The 16,839-nt window shown below is 43.5% G+C and overlaps 1 protein-coding gene across 1 annotated transcript in view; it reads left to right on the plus strand.

Annotated features, from left to right (window-relative positions):
• ANXA3 (annexin A3) overlaps positions 1–16,839 on the plus strand; it is a 114,720-nt gene that overhangs the window by 87,627 nt on the left and 10,254 nt on the right. The window contains 4 exon segments of the mRNA XM_030190550.1: positions 1,027–1,052; positions 1,054–1,107; positions 11,926–11,982; positions 15,791–15,884. Of these exon segments, the coding sequence (XP_030046410.1) occupies positions 1,027–1,052; positions 1,054–1,107; positions 11,926–11,982; positions 15,791–15,884 (231 nt within the window).

Here is a 16,839-nt window from a genome sequence, read left to right on the forward strand (position 1 = left end):
TGAGGGCACCAGGGTATAAAGGGGGGAGGGGAAATTGAGCCTATGTTGTGAAATTGTCAAATGTTGTTGAGGAAGCTCTGGAGCTCATAGCTGGAGGATGCGATAAAAGCAATTAATATAGCTGAGTTTGAAAAAAGGTTTGGGACAATTCTTAGAGAAAAGTTCATAAATCATTGTTAAGGTAGATCTTGGAATCCTGCCAGGTTTTTGTGACGTGGACTGGCCACTGTTGGAAACAGGATACTGGGCTAGATGGACCTTTGGTCTGATCCATCGTGACAATTCTTATGTTCTTAAATATTGCATACCCTTTTGGAGGCCATTCTTTCAAACTGGAGTGGAGGAGTAGCCAGATGGTTAGAGCACTGGGCTGAGAACTAGGAGAGCCTGGTTCAAATCCTACTGCTTCTCCTTTTAATCTTGGGCAGTCACTTCACCCTCCATTGCCTCAGGTACAAAACTCAGATTGTGAGCCCTCCAGAGACAGAAAATACTTGATGTGCCTGAATGTAAACCACTTTTGGGCTTGCAGGTGATATATAAGAAATAAAATATATGTGGACAGCTTTAGATGGCCTCTGCTAATGCAGACAGGGCAAGGTGTAACCTTAACCTGGAAAATGGAATTGTCTGGGAATAAGTAGCATGGTGGTGAATGAAGTATCACTAGTCGATTGGATATTGTGTTGTTAAAGGGAAAATCCTTTTTTTTTTTAATGAAATGATCTTGACACAGGATAAGCTCATATTCCAGAATAAGGTGTAGCTTCAAAGTGGGAAGGACTCTGTCAGAAGTGGCCTGCAGTTTTGTAGTTCAAACTGAATCATCACAAATTATTTTCGGGTGTCTTTTTAACAAATTGACTGGAATACTTAACCTGAGAGTTAGAAATTAATAATGTGTGTCTCTCATGTCAATAAAACACATGCATGTATAGATTCTCAGAGAGCAATAAACTCCACTGCAATGCATGGTTTGCTGTTTCCTTCTAGCAGTATTACAAAGTTCTGTGTTGCTTCTTCTAGCATATGGAAAGAATCTGAGTGATGACCATCCGTTCTGACACAGTAGGTGATTTCGAAAAAGCTCTGTTGACTTTAGCCGAGGTAAGGCATCAAGAAATCCTTTTGCAAAATTTACAGCTGCAGCACCTATGATTTTATAGAATATTTAATTGAATCTTTTTAATATAGTTAGGCATTTCCATTTAGAAGGGCCAACCCAGTAGCAGAGTGACAGTGCTGTTATGTCTTATGCAAAGATTTCTTAGCTCAGGTTTTCTGATCCCCAAGTCAGCTGTGGCTGAAGATGCCATGGAGGCAGCATTCATAGCCCTTAAGTGGTAGGGGTTGGGCATCGTAATCATTGCACAATGTTGACCCCCATTGGCCAGATTTAGGGCTTATGGTTACTGGAAGTTCTTTGTGAAAGTTCCCCACCTAAGAACTGCAGTAAGTTGGGAGCAAGGACATTATTGAGCAGGGCAGAAAGATGCCCTAAAAGTCTGCCAGTAGGTTGTGTTGCCTTCAGCTTTGGGCAGGCTCGGGGGCCCCTTTTGGTCGTGTTTTTCAAAGTATTAGGTGAAAGTACTTAAGTGAAAGTAAAATAAGTGTATTTTAATATTTAAGTAAAAGTAAAAAAATATACCCCCCTGTTTACTAAGACAAGTGGCAATGCCGACACAGCCCATTCAAAGAGAATGGGCTGTGTCGGTATTAGCACAGCTTAGTAAGCAGGGGAGATAGTGAAGAACGCATTACTTAAGTAAAATTTAAAAAGTTATTGCGTAATATAATACTTTTTGAATAAAAAGTAAAAGTACTGCAACTACAATGAATTCAATTATCGTTAATGTTTTTATCCCAATAACTTTACTGCTCTACAAATCAATCCACTTTGCTTTTAGTAAAACTAAATTTTTTAAATGACTGTCACTCATGTGAGTGCTCTTGTGAGTGTTTAATCCACCTCAGCTAAAAAGGTGTTCAACAACTGCACTAACAGGAAGTGGAGCGTTCCGTCTGATATAAAGTTCCTTCAAATCAGAGCAGGCTAAAAAAACTATTGATGTTTTCTGACATAGTCTGCAGGTGTTGATCAAGGGAATTTCTGTTTGAAACACTTGACCTCCATATAGCAAAGAATACTTTATCATCTTCATTATTATCATCATCCTGTCTAATTACAGAGAAGGCTTTCACAAAGTTGGAATCATTGTCGGTTGTTGTTCTATCAGTTTTTCATCTGATAGCAAACTCTGTTTGAATGTCTTTGAGAACTGATGCAAGAACATTAAATGCTAGACACACAGACTTCCTTCTAAAGACTCTGTCAATTCAGTGGACAGCCACCCCAATGTAAATTGTCCATCGGATGATCAGTAAAGACATATGTGGTAAAAACATATGACTGTTCACCAAGATTTGCAAAAATCTTCAGCTTTATTTCTGATTCAAAGTGATCCTAGCCATCACTGTTCAATTTAACTGGAGTCCAGTAACCAATTAAACACGGGCAACTCCAAATTTCTCATAGGCTATATTCACTGGACAGCAAAATGTAAGATGAGATGATCCACTGTTTGCGTATCGAGGTTTGCAATAGCAAAATCCCGTTCCAGGTTTTACTGTTTTATTTGGTTTACTAAGGAATTATCACTTATGTCTTGCTTCCGTTTTTAACTTTTCACTGCAAGCATCAGATGTAACTGAGTAAAAACAGTAAAAATTGGTGAAATTATTACATCAGTAAAAGTAACAAATATTATCCTGTACTTCTTTACAAGTAAAAGTAAAAACTTAAGTACAGTAACTAATTACATTTACTTAGTTACTATACAGCACTGCTTTTGGCATGGGGGCCCAGAACAGATGCTCTGTTTGCACTCCCCCTAATACTGGCCCTGATTAAGAAGAGATATAAAATATGTGAAAACATTTTTGAGTGATTGCACATGAAAGCTGACCGTGCCAAATCCCAACCTTTTATCCGATTGAACTGGAAGCCCAAGAGGAACAGAAGGAAACAGCTGGGTAAAAGAGAAAAATGAATTGCCAGTTATTATTACCTAAGAAGTGCCTTTGAAAAATCACTGCAACAGATGTAGCTAGGAAGCTGTTAAAACTATGAACACATTTGCTTCTGAGGAAATTCTGTGCTCCTGTTCAGTGCAGAATTTGGACAGAATTCTCCTTGTACAGAATGCTGCACAGGCAGTAGTGGCAGTGGCTTGCATGATTCTGTTGCCCACACATCCTGTGCTGATAACAGTAAGAGAGGAAAGTGGTTGCACTTTGAACCTTGTCCTCTTCTTCTGCCTCCCTGGGCCTAATCTGAGCTGCACGGCCGGGACACTGAACAGCTATGCAGTTCAAATAAGCAGTCTGATTCTGGGTGGCAGAAGAGGATAATATGGCTTGATGTACATCAGTTCACCTCCTTTTGCCACCTGATTAGCATGGGACAGACAGGGCTGACCCAGCCATTAGGTAAGGGCAACAAGCTGCTACGGTCAAAGCAAAATAATAGGCCTTGACAGCCACACAAACCCAAAGAACCATCAGCACATACTTTAAGCTGCAGTTTCATAAGTTGTTTGTATGATGACCATGAGTCTGAGTTTCTAACTATCAAAATCATAAGGAAGGGGAGGCTGTGACCTAAGGGCTTTAAGTTAATGGGGGGGGGGGGGATGTAAGTCTAAACATTTACCTAGGGTGCCCACCATGTTTTCATCAGCTCTGAGAAGGCAAACTGGCATTGTGTGCCATGGTGGAGAGCAAAGAGCATGCTGGGTGAGAAATTGGGGGGGAGAGAGAGCAATGAGATTGTGTGCCTGGGAGGAGGGAGAGAAATCTTAGGGGGTTGCAGAGGGATGGAGAGAGAGCTTGGGGACAGAAAGAACTCTAGGGGTCTTGTTGGAGGAGATAGCAAAGAAGGTTGGGGGGTCTTGAGGGGTAGAGAACTGAGGAGGAAAGAAAGAGGCGGGTCTTGCTTAAGGGTGCTGATAGATAACTGGGGGGCAGAGAGCTATGGATACATCTGTGGCTGTGGAAGATAGAACTGGGGAGGGCAGAGACAGAAAGAGAGTTTGGGTAAGAGAGAACAGGGAGCAAGAGAGGAAAAGGAGCAGAGAGACAAATAACTAGAGGGAGGAATGTACGAGTTATCCACTCTGGAGAGGGGGGGGGGGGGGCAGAGAAACTTGCGGAAAGGAAGATCAAGTATAGGAAGGAAGAGGAGGGGGTGAAATGAATTGAAATAATTGGTGTTTCCTCCCTCAAGTGTTTATCTTTAATTGCAGAACTGTCTAATATGCAAACTCATGCCCACATGGGCACAGTGGTGGCACCACCAGAAGTTTCCACTTGTGTTAGTGTTGAATATGTAAAAGCTTTCAACAGACATGAGCATCGCCACTAGCAATACTGTTCTCATTTAAATTTAAAAAAAATGGAAACAGATGACTCATTTCTGAGAAAGCTATGCTTCACCTATCCTGGGTTTTCTCTTCCCAGACAGCTGATACTGGGGAAATCCCAGCCCAAGCATTTTCACTGAAGAAAAAAGAGAGATGTGTGTATGTGGGCAACTGCATGCGAATGTACATCTTGCAGAGAGAGAAGGAATCCGCTCCCATTTTAATGAAAATTCTTTTTTTTCCAATGTTTTTTTTTTTTAACAATACACCTCTCCTTGCAGATTGTAGTGGATGGTGTTTTAAAAGACATTTTTTTCTTTACTGATTTGTAAGGTCAGCAGTGGCCAACTGGCATCATCTTACGAGTTGTATATAGTTCTTTCAGATGCTAAATGCTGCTCTTGAGTTTTGTGGATAGTTGGCAGCAGTCCTCCACCAGTTCCATCCCAATGCATGTGAGCTTGCTTTATGTTTCTTCATGATCTTTCCTCTCTGAGCAGCCAGGGGGAGGATCACCCTTTGTATGAACTGCAACTCCAGAGCTACATGCTGCACACTGACACACATGCATGCTGCTGTCACACCACCAGAGCTGTTAAAGATGCCCTGCCTGGAGGAAGTGACATCAGCATCCGAGATGGCTGCTTGAGCTGAGAGCTCCACATGTCCTGAGGATATAACTTAATGTGTCTCTCACTGTGAGCTCCCCCAATGCGATTTTCTCTTCGCATTGTGAGCGGTAGTTCTTCCAGCATGCTCAGATGGAGTATGTCAGCGGTGGGATGCCTGAAAACAACTGAGGCCAACTCGCTGACTTCAACGTAGCCTGCTGTTCACGGATCTCTCTCCCCAGTCCCTTACTACTACTACTTATCATTTCTAAAGCGCTGGTAGACGTACGCAGCGCTGTACACTTGAACATGAAGAGACAGTCCCTGCTCGACAGAGCTTAGAATCTAATTAGGACAGACAAACAGGACAAACAAGAGATAAGGGAATATTAAAGTGAGGATGATAAAATAAGGGTTCTGAACAAGTGAATAAGGGTTAGGAGTTAAAAGCAGCATCAAAAAGGTGGGCTTTTAGCTTAGATTTGAAGACGGACAAAGATGGAGCTTGACGTACCGGCTCAGGAAGTCTATTCCAGGCATATGGTGCAGGAAGATAAAAGGAACGGAGTCTGGAGTTAGTAGTGGAGGAGAAGGGTGCAGATAAGAGAGATTTACAAAGTGAATGGATTTCCCAGGGAGGAATGTAGGGAGAGATGAGAGTGGAGAGGTACTGAGGAGCTGCAGAGTGAATGCACTTATAGGTCAATGAGAGGAGTTTGAACTGTATGCGGAACGGATAGGAAGCCAGTGAAGTGACTTGAGAAGAGGGCTAATATGAGCATAACGACACTGGCGGAATATTAGTTGTGCAGCAGAATTTTGAACAGATTGAAGAGGAGAGAGATGGCTAAGTGGGAGACCTGTGAGAAGCAAATTGCAATAGTCTAAGTGAGAGGTGATGAGAGTGTGGATGAGGGTTCTGGTAATGTGCTCAGAAGGAAAGGGTGAATTTTGGTGATATTATAGAGAGAGAAACAACAGGTTTTAGCAGTCTGCTGAATATGTGCAGAGGAAGGAGAGGGAGGAGTTGAAGATGACCCCAAGGTTACGAGCTGATGAGACAGGAAGGATGAGAGTGTTATCCACAGAAATAGAGAATGAGGGAGGAGGAGAGGTTGGTTTAGGGGGAAAGATAAGAAGCTCAGTCTTGGTCATGGTTTATTTCAAATGGCGCTGAGACATCCAGGCAGGAATGTCAGACAGGCAGGCTGATACTTTGGCCTGGATTTCGGCTGAGATTTCTGGTGTGGAGAGGTAGATCTGGGAGTCATTAGCGTAAAGATGATACTGAAAACCATGGGATGAGATCAGAGTACCAAGGGAAGAAGTATAGATAGAGAAAAGAAGAGGTCCCAGGACAGAACCCTGAGGTACACCAACTGACAGTGGGTTAGAAGTAGAGGAGGATCCACTAGAGTATACACTAAAGGTATGCTGGGAGAGATAAGAAGGAAACCAGGAAAGAACAGAGCCCTGAAATCCAAGGGAGGACAGCGTATCAAGGAGTGGGCTGTGATCAACAGTTAAAAAGCAGCAGATAGATCGAGAAGGATGAGGATAGAATAGAGACCTTTGGATCTGGCCAAGAATAGATCATTGGAGACTTTAGCAATCGCTGTTTCAGTTGAATGAAGGGGGCAAAAGCCAGATTGAAGTGGATCAAGAATAGCTTGAGATGAAAGAAAGTCAAGGCAACGGCGGTGAACAGCATGTTCAAGTATCTTGGATAGGAAAGGGAGGAGGGAGATGGGGTGATAGTTGGAAGGACAGATAGGGTCCAATGAAGGTTTTTTAAGGAGTGGTGTGACTACGGCATGTTTGAAGGCATCAGGAACAGTCGCAGCGGACAGTGAAAGATTGAGGATATGACAGATAAAAGGGATGACAGTAGGAGAGATAGTGTTAAGTAGATGGGTGGGAATAGGATCAGAGGAACAGGTAGTTAGTTTTGAGGAGGAAATAAGATGTGTAGTTTCCTCTTCAGTGATTTAAGAAAAGGAGGCAGGGGTTGGAGGGTTGAGAGAATGGACTAAGGGAAGGAGAGGTGGAGGTGACCTGGTTGAGAATTCAAGTTTAATCTTGTGAACCTTATCATGAAAGAACTCAGCCAGCGTCTGGGGGGAAAGTGAAGGGGTGGTTGGAGGTGAAGGCACTTTGAGGAGAGAATTCAGTGTGGCAAAGAGACGTTAAGGGTTTGAGCCAAGAGAATTTGTCAACTGGATGTAATAGTCCTGTTTGGCAAGTAAAAGAGCAGACTGGAAGGAGGTCAGCAAGAATTTGAAATGTATGAAGTCAGCATGGGCACAGGATTTCAGCCAAAGGCATTTTGGCAGAGTGGACACAGGAACGTAGGTAGCGGATTCTAGAGGTCAGCCAAGGCTGGGGTTTGGTACAGAACGGGGAATGCGAGGAGCGAGAGTATCCAGAGCAGAGGAGAGAATAGTATTATGGGAAGAGACAGCCTCATTGACAGGACTTGGATAACATAGTGGTAGAGAAGAGATTTGAAACACTGGAGGACAGAGTAAAAGGGTCAATAGCCTGAAGATTCCTAAATGTATTGGTTAAGATTGGATGGGACTGGGGAGGAGGATGTTTGTGTGAAGGTTAAGATTGGACGGGACTGGGGAGGAGGGTGTTTAAGTGTGAAAGTTATCAGATGATGGTCAGAGAGGGGAAGAGTTGAGGCAAAGAAACTGGAGAGTGAGCAGTTTGAGAAGAGGATAAGATCAAGACAGTGGCCATTGTGGTGAGTGGGGGCAGTGGGTCGCCTGATCCTAGCCAAAAAGCACCTGGAAACCCTGGGCACCGGGAGCGAGGGCCCTGGGAAGATCGGGGTGGACCTGGGAGTCACCCCGGATACAGCTATGAGGATATGCAGAAGGGCTGCAAGTCCTCCACAGCACCTGGTGGGAGCACTTGGCACCTAGAGCGGAGGCCCTGAGTGGATTGGAGTGGACCTGGGAGTCACCCCGGAGAAGGCTGTAAAGGATATGCAGATGAGCTGCAAGTCCTCCACAGCACCTGAAAGGCAGCTGGTGGTAGAGCTGAGCACTCTCAGCTGAGGAAAGGCTTACCAGGGGTTAGGCCGAAGCCAGCATTCCTCCCCCTGAGGGTCGCCTGATCCTTAATGAGCAAATAGCTTCCCCACTGGGAGAAATGCACGAGTGCATGTTGGAGATCTAGTTCAAACTTGCAACCCTGATGACGGATTTAAAGGGAGAAATCTCGGAGCTGGGACACCGCTTGGAAGATCTGGAGGGAGGTTTGGACAACATGTGGACGCTATTGTAGCACTTGAATCTAAGCTGCAGGTCTCAGCATCTATTGAAGCCCACTCTTGCAGATAAGGTCGAAGACCTGGAAAATCACTGCAGATGCTGCAATCTTCGCTTCCGCAGCCTCCCGGAGACTCCAGAATGCAATAATTGTGAGGAAACTGTGCAAACATAGTGAGCTCCTTGTTATCATTGGTTTCACAGTCCATGGACCCTTCAACTATAAAAATGAGTGGGCTTATAGAGCGTTGGGCAGGACCCATGGGCGAATATGGCCTGAGATATTATAGCTTGCTTTACTGAATTCAAAACTAAGAAGGCAATTTATCTAGAGCTCAGGGCATGGCATATGTGGTCTGGGACACCTACAATATAGAAATCTACCTGGGCTTGGCAGCCACCACCCTGAAGGCACTCTAGTGAACTCACACAGCAACTATGAGAGAAAAATATTAATACAAATGGCAACATCCTTTTGCACTTACCTTTTATTACCAAACAAGCTGCATTAAGTGAAAACTAAGGAAGAGGCGCTGACTGTTTTGGAGAGTGAGCTGACTAATAAACACTTCCAGTCAACTTCATCAGGGTCTGACTTGATGGTTAAGCTGAGCCCCAAGTGGTTAGAGGGTACAAGGCAGGAAACATCGCTTGACCAGACAACAATCAGCCACTAAGATGCCTTCCAGGAGCCCACCTGAGTGATCTTTGCTGTTTATTGCTGATTAATCCTACTTTTGCTGTTTTCAGATGTGCCTTAGTTCTGGTGGGCACATTGTTGTGCGATTGTTGTCTCCAACAGAGATGGGCCATTGGAGATTTTGATTCATTTGGACACTTGACTCCTTGGGCTGCGCGATGAACCACTTCACTTCCTCCCTATGATAGCCTGTGTTGCACGGGCTGTACTGGCTTATAGTGGGATGGAGTGGGGGAGGGAGCAACGGGGTTTTTTAGGCTGTTACTTGTGCTTATGGGACCACTCTCACTGTTATTCCTAAACCTGACAAGGATCCTCAGCATTATTTATTATTTATTACATTTGTACCCCGCACTTTCCCACACACGGCAGGCTCAATGTGGCTTACATAGTAACAATATAAAGAATTACAAAGTCGTAAGAAGAATATACAGTTTGTAGTGAACACAATATTAATGGGATTAACGGATAAGTAAATTGAACATAGGAGGAATTGGATGCAGAAGAGCGTTGGATGGTAGGCGTAGGAAGATGGAGAGGAATGGATATGGAGTAGTAGCAAAAGGAAAATGGGAAACATGGTCAATGTATAACAATCGTCAATAAGAATCATGTGGGCAAGCTTGGTTAGGTTGAATCGTTAGAGTAGGCTATCTTGAAGAGATGGATCTTCAGTGCTTTTCTGAATGGCAAAAGGCCGTTAATGGTACGGATAGGTCTTGGTAGAGCATTCCAAAGCTGGCTACCTGAAAGGAAAATTGGATGCGTAGAAGGATTTGTACTTAATACCTTTGCAGTTGGGGAGGTGTAGATTAAGGTAAGTACGAGAAGACGTCAAGCTGTTCCTGGTTGGGAGGTCGATAAGGTGATTCAGTAGGTGGGGGCTTCTCCGTGTAATATCTTGTAAATCATTGTGTGGACTTTAAAGTTATTCTTTCTCTGATGGGAGCCAGTGAAGCTTCTCTCGAAGAGGTGTTGCGCTATCAAATCTTGACTTGCCAAAAATAAGTCTGGCTGCCGTGTTTTGGGAAGTCTGGAGCTTTTTCAATATTAGGGACTTACAACCTAAAAAAACACTGTTGCAATAATCTGCGTGTGTGAGTACAGTGGATTGTACTAGGTTCCAGAAGGTGTCCAAAGGAAGATATGATTTCACTCGTTTCAAAAACCACATTATGTTAAACATTTTTTGTTGATGACTTTTGGTTTTCAAATGATAAATAGCTATCGATCATTACTCCAAGGATTTTTCAAGTTGTCTGATATGGGAAATTTAGCCTCTCGTAGGCCCATATCTCTCTTGGGTACCGATTATAAAATTTTTACTAGGATATTGGCTAAGGGTCTCCAGAGATGCATGCCCCAGTTGGTTGCTGCATATCAGGCAGGCTTCATAACTGGGAGACAGACATTTGATAATGTCCACAGGGCCCTACACCTGATCGAGGCTGCTTCTATATTGCAAGAGCAGGCTTTGTTACTTTTGGTTGATGCCAAAAAGGCTTTTGATTGGATAGTTCTTTTTGCGCCATGTATAGAATCTCCCTCTGAATGTCGGGACTTAACCACATAAATGCTAACTCCACCTTCAGACCACCCACAAGTTACCTGGTTTCAGCTTAGGTGCTAACCACTGAATATCCGCAGTTAGCCCTGGACAAGTGATTTAATAGGGAGGAGCTTCTCCTGGCCGTTAAAATCACTTATTGACCAGTAATACTATAAGTTCTCTAGGGACAGAAAATACTTACTGCACGTGAACGTAACTCACTGAACTACAACTGAAATTGCATAACTTTTCAGAGAAAGGTCTTAAGTAGACAAATATGGGTCAGCAGAAAAACATATAATGCTGCTGAAAAAAAAAGGATTTGAAACTCTGATGAGCTCTTTTAAGCTCATTTAGGGGTCCTTTTACTAAGCTCCGGGAAAAAGGGCTCTGCGATAGCGGCAGACGCCATTTTCCCCATGCATCAGGGCCCATTTTACCACAGTGGGTACAAAGCTCCCCTCTCCAAAAATAGCCATGGGGTGAGATTACTCTGTGTGGCCATGCGGCAGGGCCGCCGAGAGGGGGGCAGGGGGGGACAAAATTCCCTGGGCCTCCAAGGGGGGGCCTGGCGCTGCAGTCCCCGGTCTCACCCACCCGCCCTCGGCTCCGTCGACAGCCCCTCTCCGTCCACCACCGGGCTCCCTGCATTCAAATCGATTCAGCAGCACTTCACCTCCATGTGAAAGTGCAGCAGCAGATCGCCTCCCTTTGGGCCTTCCCTCCCTGTGTCCCGCCCTCATCTGATGTAACTTCCTGTTTCCACAAGGGCGGGACACAGGGAGGGAAGGCCCAAAGGGAGGCGATCTGTCGTGCTTTCACACGGAGGTGAGGCGATGCTGAATCGATTGAAGGCAGGGGGCCCGGTGGCGGACGGAGGGGGCTGTCGACGGGGCTGGGGGTGGGTAAGTGGAGACTGGGGACTGCGGCGCCTGCAGCCTGAGTAGCAATGGGGGGAGTGGTGGGCTCGGGTTCGGTGGGGGTGGCGGCGGGACCTCTCCTGCCATGCGGTGGGAGCACTTACCGCCACCCATCGAGGTGGCGGTAAGGGCTTCCATGGTAAACCGGTGGTACCAGGCAGTAATTCCCGAGGGTAGCGTGCGGTAAGCCTGCGCTGGGCTTACCAACACTTTGTAAAAGGCCCGTTAGTAAGGTAGGATACCAGGTGTATTTGGGGGAAGCTGTTAAACTGCTTTTAAAATATTCAATTTTTTCACCTGTGAAAGCAACTGTCAGGATGCATGTTGTCTGTCTGCTTTAGTTTCAAGACAGAGGGTGATGCTCTACTTGTAAAAGCTTTTCTTCTTTTGTCTGAATCTCAGTAATATCTTGACAGCAATTTGGTTCTAAATGTTTTGTATTATAGGGCAGAAGAGATGAAAATAACAAAGTGGATGGACAGCTTGCTAAAAAAGATGCACAGGTATGCAGGGTTTATCAGTGTTAATCTGTGGTTGAGCTGCAGAGGCATATTTAAGATCAGCCTCATGGTCAGGAACATCAGTGATACAAGGTTTCATCTTCTAGCTGGAAAAAAAAACAGCATACTGAGAAGAGTTAGTGCCTCCTACATTTTCTTGGTCACTGACCACAGGATCTTAACATAACATAACAAATCTTGTATACCGTGTCAAAACATATGCTCAGAGTGGCTTGCAAACTGAATAATAAAGCAGGAACAAATCCGCCAAGCAACACAAATAGGTACTTAAAAAACATCATAAAACTGATAAGATTAGCATACTATTAGTTCATGTATTTCTTGAACAACCACGTGTTTAGAAGATTACAAAAGTTTAGATGATCTTGTTCCAGTCGAAGCTGTATCCGAAGTGAGTTCCAATTTTTAATAGCAACAAAGCTACCCCCCCCCCCCCCTTTTCACAAAGCCATGCTAGCAGCTGCCAATATCCCATTCACTTTGGGCTGTGTCGGCATTACTGCACCAGCAGCTGCTAGCACAGTTTTGTAAAAGGAGGGGTAAATGTCTTCTTACAGGAGCAGATGAATTTCAAAAACTGAGAAGTATGAAAAGAAAGTTTATTTTTGTGCATAAGCCTACTAGTGTGGAAGTCTGTTGGTAAAGAAATAAATTGAGATAAGCAGGACATGAGCCATAAAGTATATTGAAAACTAAACATAACATCTTGAATTCAATTCTTGCTCCTTTTGGGAGCCAAAGTAAAGATTGCAGCAATGGAGTGACTGTGTTGTACTAGCAGGGCCAGTCTTAGACGGGGCGGCTGCACCGGGCCTCATGCTCCCAGGGACCCCGCAACCCTCCCCAAACCTACCTTAACACAACACACACTGGTGGTCAAGTGGCCTGTTCAGGGCAGGAAAGAACCCCACTCTTTCCTGCCCACTACCTGCTCCCACTGCCACATTCTTCAAAATGGCTGCCGAGACTTCAAGTGGCAGCCATTTTGAAGAAGCAACAGCATTGAGCAGAACAGCGGCAGTGGGCAGGGTTCATTCCTGCCCTGAAGTGACCACTAGATTGCATTAAGGTAGGTTCAGGGAGGGCACCCTGAGGCTCAGGAGAAGGGGCAGTGCACATTTTTAAAAAATCTTGTCAAAAGGGGCGGGGCTAGGCACAGAACCAGGGTGGGAGCAGAGCTAGGCAAGGGGCTGGGGTCCCCAGTGAACTGGTCTACACAGGGTCCTACAATTGTTAAGACCAGCCCTGGTACTGTGATTTATGCCAAATTATTCTAACAGTATTGTGTAACAATTGAATCCTACTCAAGGAATTTTTAGTGAGAATCTATATAGAGAGAATTACAGTAATCAAGTTTAGACAAGATTAAACGTGTACAACCTTCTGTAGATCGTCAGGAGATAAAGTATGGTTGATCTCTCTCTTAACTTGATATGCAGAGTAATCACTTGGCACTGACACCTCTAGTAGGGATGCTGGTGAGAGAATCAGAAGAGAGGTGAAAAAGGGCAGTTTGGTTCAGTACCATGTAGGCTTCTACAGTGGAGTCCTACATTCAGCAGTGATTATGGGTAGCTGTCACTTCTCAGCCAGCCAGTGCTGCATATGTGTGATACTCACAACTCTCAAGGGCAAATAAGGATGCTACATCACTTGTCATCACACCCTGTTGACTGCAAGTGCAGCTTTACTGCTGGGGATGTCTTTATTTTGTGCCACCAATAGCGTGCAGGCTTCTATGTAGATATATGTGGAAAATGATTTGTGCAGTGACACTGTATGCGTCACTTGAGACTACTTTCAAATAGAGGTGTACTGAATAGTATATTTTACTATTCAGCCAAATACGAATAATGAAAAATATTATTCGGCCAATTATGAATAATGGACATTGAGCTTTAAGATAGCAAATAATAAAAGAATCAACGTGAAAATCAAGTATTTATTTCGGTAGTATTTAACACAGTAGAGCCCTGGATTATTTGTATTCGAATTTAAATCGCTATTTGGCCGAATGTGAATAATGTATTCAGGGCACTACTTGAGGCTGAATCGAATACGAATATTCAGTACAGCACTACTTTCAAGGTCATAAAAGTTTCCCTGAATAGATTTCCCATTGTTTTCCAGTTCCCAAGTCAGAATGTCATTATTGCAATAGTTTTCCCCTATGCAGCGTATCAAAATTAATACATTTTTTTAAAGCTATACCACAAATGTATATTAAGATTTAAAATTATGCATGCTTTCTGTCCTTTATTGTTCATACAAGATTTAGGCTTTCTGGTAATAGCTACCTAACCACCTAAATGGAAAGATGCAAAGTGAAGTTCGAATAATGTGTTACAATATATTTCACCAGTGCAGTCTACTGTGCCATCTATATCTGGTAAACCCCATGCAGAGTTTTACCGTGCCCTAGGGAAATTTGTATAGTTTAGGTGTATCACATCAGTGCTGGAAATAAGAAATTACATATTAGTTTACCATGCTACATGCTAATTTTCATAAAATAGGCAACATAGATATATATGAATGTAGCCCATAAATTATGAAGAGATCCAAGAGAGGAAATCTCAGGAGTGGGAACAATACTAACAAATTAAATAAACTCTACAATAATAAATAATCGTGTTTCAACATCCAGCTGAACCCTACCCCTATCCATTCAGTCTATACATTGGGCTTGCTGATCTTGAACTGTTTGATAGTCACTAATTCAAGAAAAGAAAATCTTATGGGCCAATATTAAGGTGATAGCGGCAACCATGTTAATTTAAATCCCAGTGCTAGTGTATACATATATTCTGTGCTGCTAACTATACATTTAATGCAGTCACTGTCCTCACTATCTGGATAATTTTCATAACCTGCTCTCATTCCACTCTTGCTCCCCATTGACCACATCAGGGTCCCCAAACCTTTTGCACCAAAGGTCACTTTGAAACTTTCAGATCACTGAAAGGGCTGGACAGTTTGCTGAGCAGAGGGATCCTTCACCCCCTCCCTCCCCCCTTCTTATGTGTTGTCCTGTGGCCAGATGTGGCTGAGGCCCTAGGGCTGCAGTTTAGTGACCCTTGGCATAAAGGGTAATAGACCAACAACTTCCCCATACCCCACGCTGTGGTTCAGCATCTCCTATTCCTCATTCTGTAGTCCAGCATCTCCTCTTTCTCTCCTCCCCTATGGCCTCCATCTCCTTTATCTCCTCTTTCTCTTCCCTATTCCTCCCCCTTCCACACACACACACACACCTGAGCATCTCTTCTTCTCTCCCTCAAACTTCACTACCTCCTACCATCACCACCCCTGTTGGGCTCATGTCAGCAATTACTGAAACTCTTGTCACGTGGGTCCCCAGAGCCTTCCCTGTGCTCTGCCATGTTCCACTTCTGCCAGAAACAGAAAGTTGAGTCAGAAAGGGTGAGACACAGCACAGGGAAGATTCTAGAGCTCATAGGGGAAAACTATCTTTAATTGGTGCTGCCAGTGTAGGCAAGGAGGTTGCAATAGTGGCAGTGGAGGAATAGATTAAAATTTGAATGAGCAGGGCCTATTCAGTATTGGGAAGACAAAATGGGCAGGGGAAAATGTGTCTAACTGTTGGGAGGGGGCATAGTTTGAAGACCCCTGGACTATGCAGATAGTATCAGGACAGTTAGATGCATTTTTGCCTGAAACTGCATGGCTAGCATATGAATATATAACGCTGAATATTTGATTCTGGTATGGGCTCAAAATATATAGCAGTCAGTCTGATAACTGAAATTTGTGTATTCCTGTGTTCTAGGTCCTGTACAATGCTGGTGAGAAAAAATGGGGAACCGATGAAGATGCATTTATTCAAATTATGTGCTTAAGGAGTCTACCTCAATTGAAATTAAGTATGATGCTTATTTCAAGCCATATTATCAACAGGGGCGATAATGCAAATAGCAAACAAATGTGATATCTTGTTTGTCAGAGAAATTGAAATAAAAAAAAAAAAAAACATAGAAGAGAGGAAAAGAAAGAAGCCATTGTAGCTTCCAAGGGCTTCAAACTCACCCAGTGCACTGCAGGTTATGCTAGAGGTGGAATTGTCAGATTGAAATGTGTGGAGAGAGATGAACAAAAGGGAGAAATGCTAAACAAATGCTTCTGTTTGATGTTCACCGATAAAGAGTTTGGAAAAACACTGTTGATTGTTGACAAGGATGTATATAAGAGTGGTGTAGATGTGATGGCATTTACAGAAGATGTTATTTGTGTGGAACTAGCAAAACAAAAGGTGGGTAAAGCCATAGAGCTGGATGGAATACATCCTATGTGTGGAACTAGCAAAACTGAAGGGAAACAAATCCACAACTTAGCATATCAAAGGAGCTCAGATAGTGCCTGAGAGTTGTGGGGAAATTTAATAGATGATTTATGGAAGGAAAGAATAGTGAACTATCTACAGTTCATGGTTTGCATGACCCAAGGTAGCCTGACTTTAACAGAGGCAGATGATGTCAAATAAATCTCATAATTTTTTTAAATTATTGAGTAAGTATAGAATTAGATCAAAGGATGTGCATGGTATTCAACATGCTTGGATTTCAGAAAAGATTTGGATTCTGGCTTATGAGTAAATTGACCAACCTGGAAGTGGGCCCCAAAGTAGTGAACTGGATTAGAAATTGGTTGAGTGATAGAAAGCAGAGAATAATGGTAAATAGAATTTTTTTTCTGATCAGCTAAAAGGGATTAGTGCAGTTCCTGAGGATTATTTCTAGAGCCTGTTCAAGACATCATTTTTGTCAGTAATGTTTCTGGGAAGAGTTGAAGTTTGCCTTTTTGTAGGTCATATCAAGAAGA

The sequence above is a fragment of the Microcaecilia unicolor genome, chromosome 2, assembly GCF_901765095.1.
Source record: "Microcaecilia unicolor chromosome 2, aMicUni1.1, whole genome shotgun sequence".
NCBI classification, from domain to species: domain Eukaryota; kingdom Metazoa; phylum Chordata; class Amphibia; order Gymnophiona; family Siphonopidae; genus Microcaecilia; species Microcaecilia unicolor.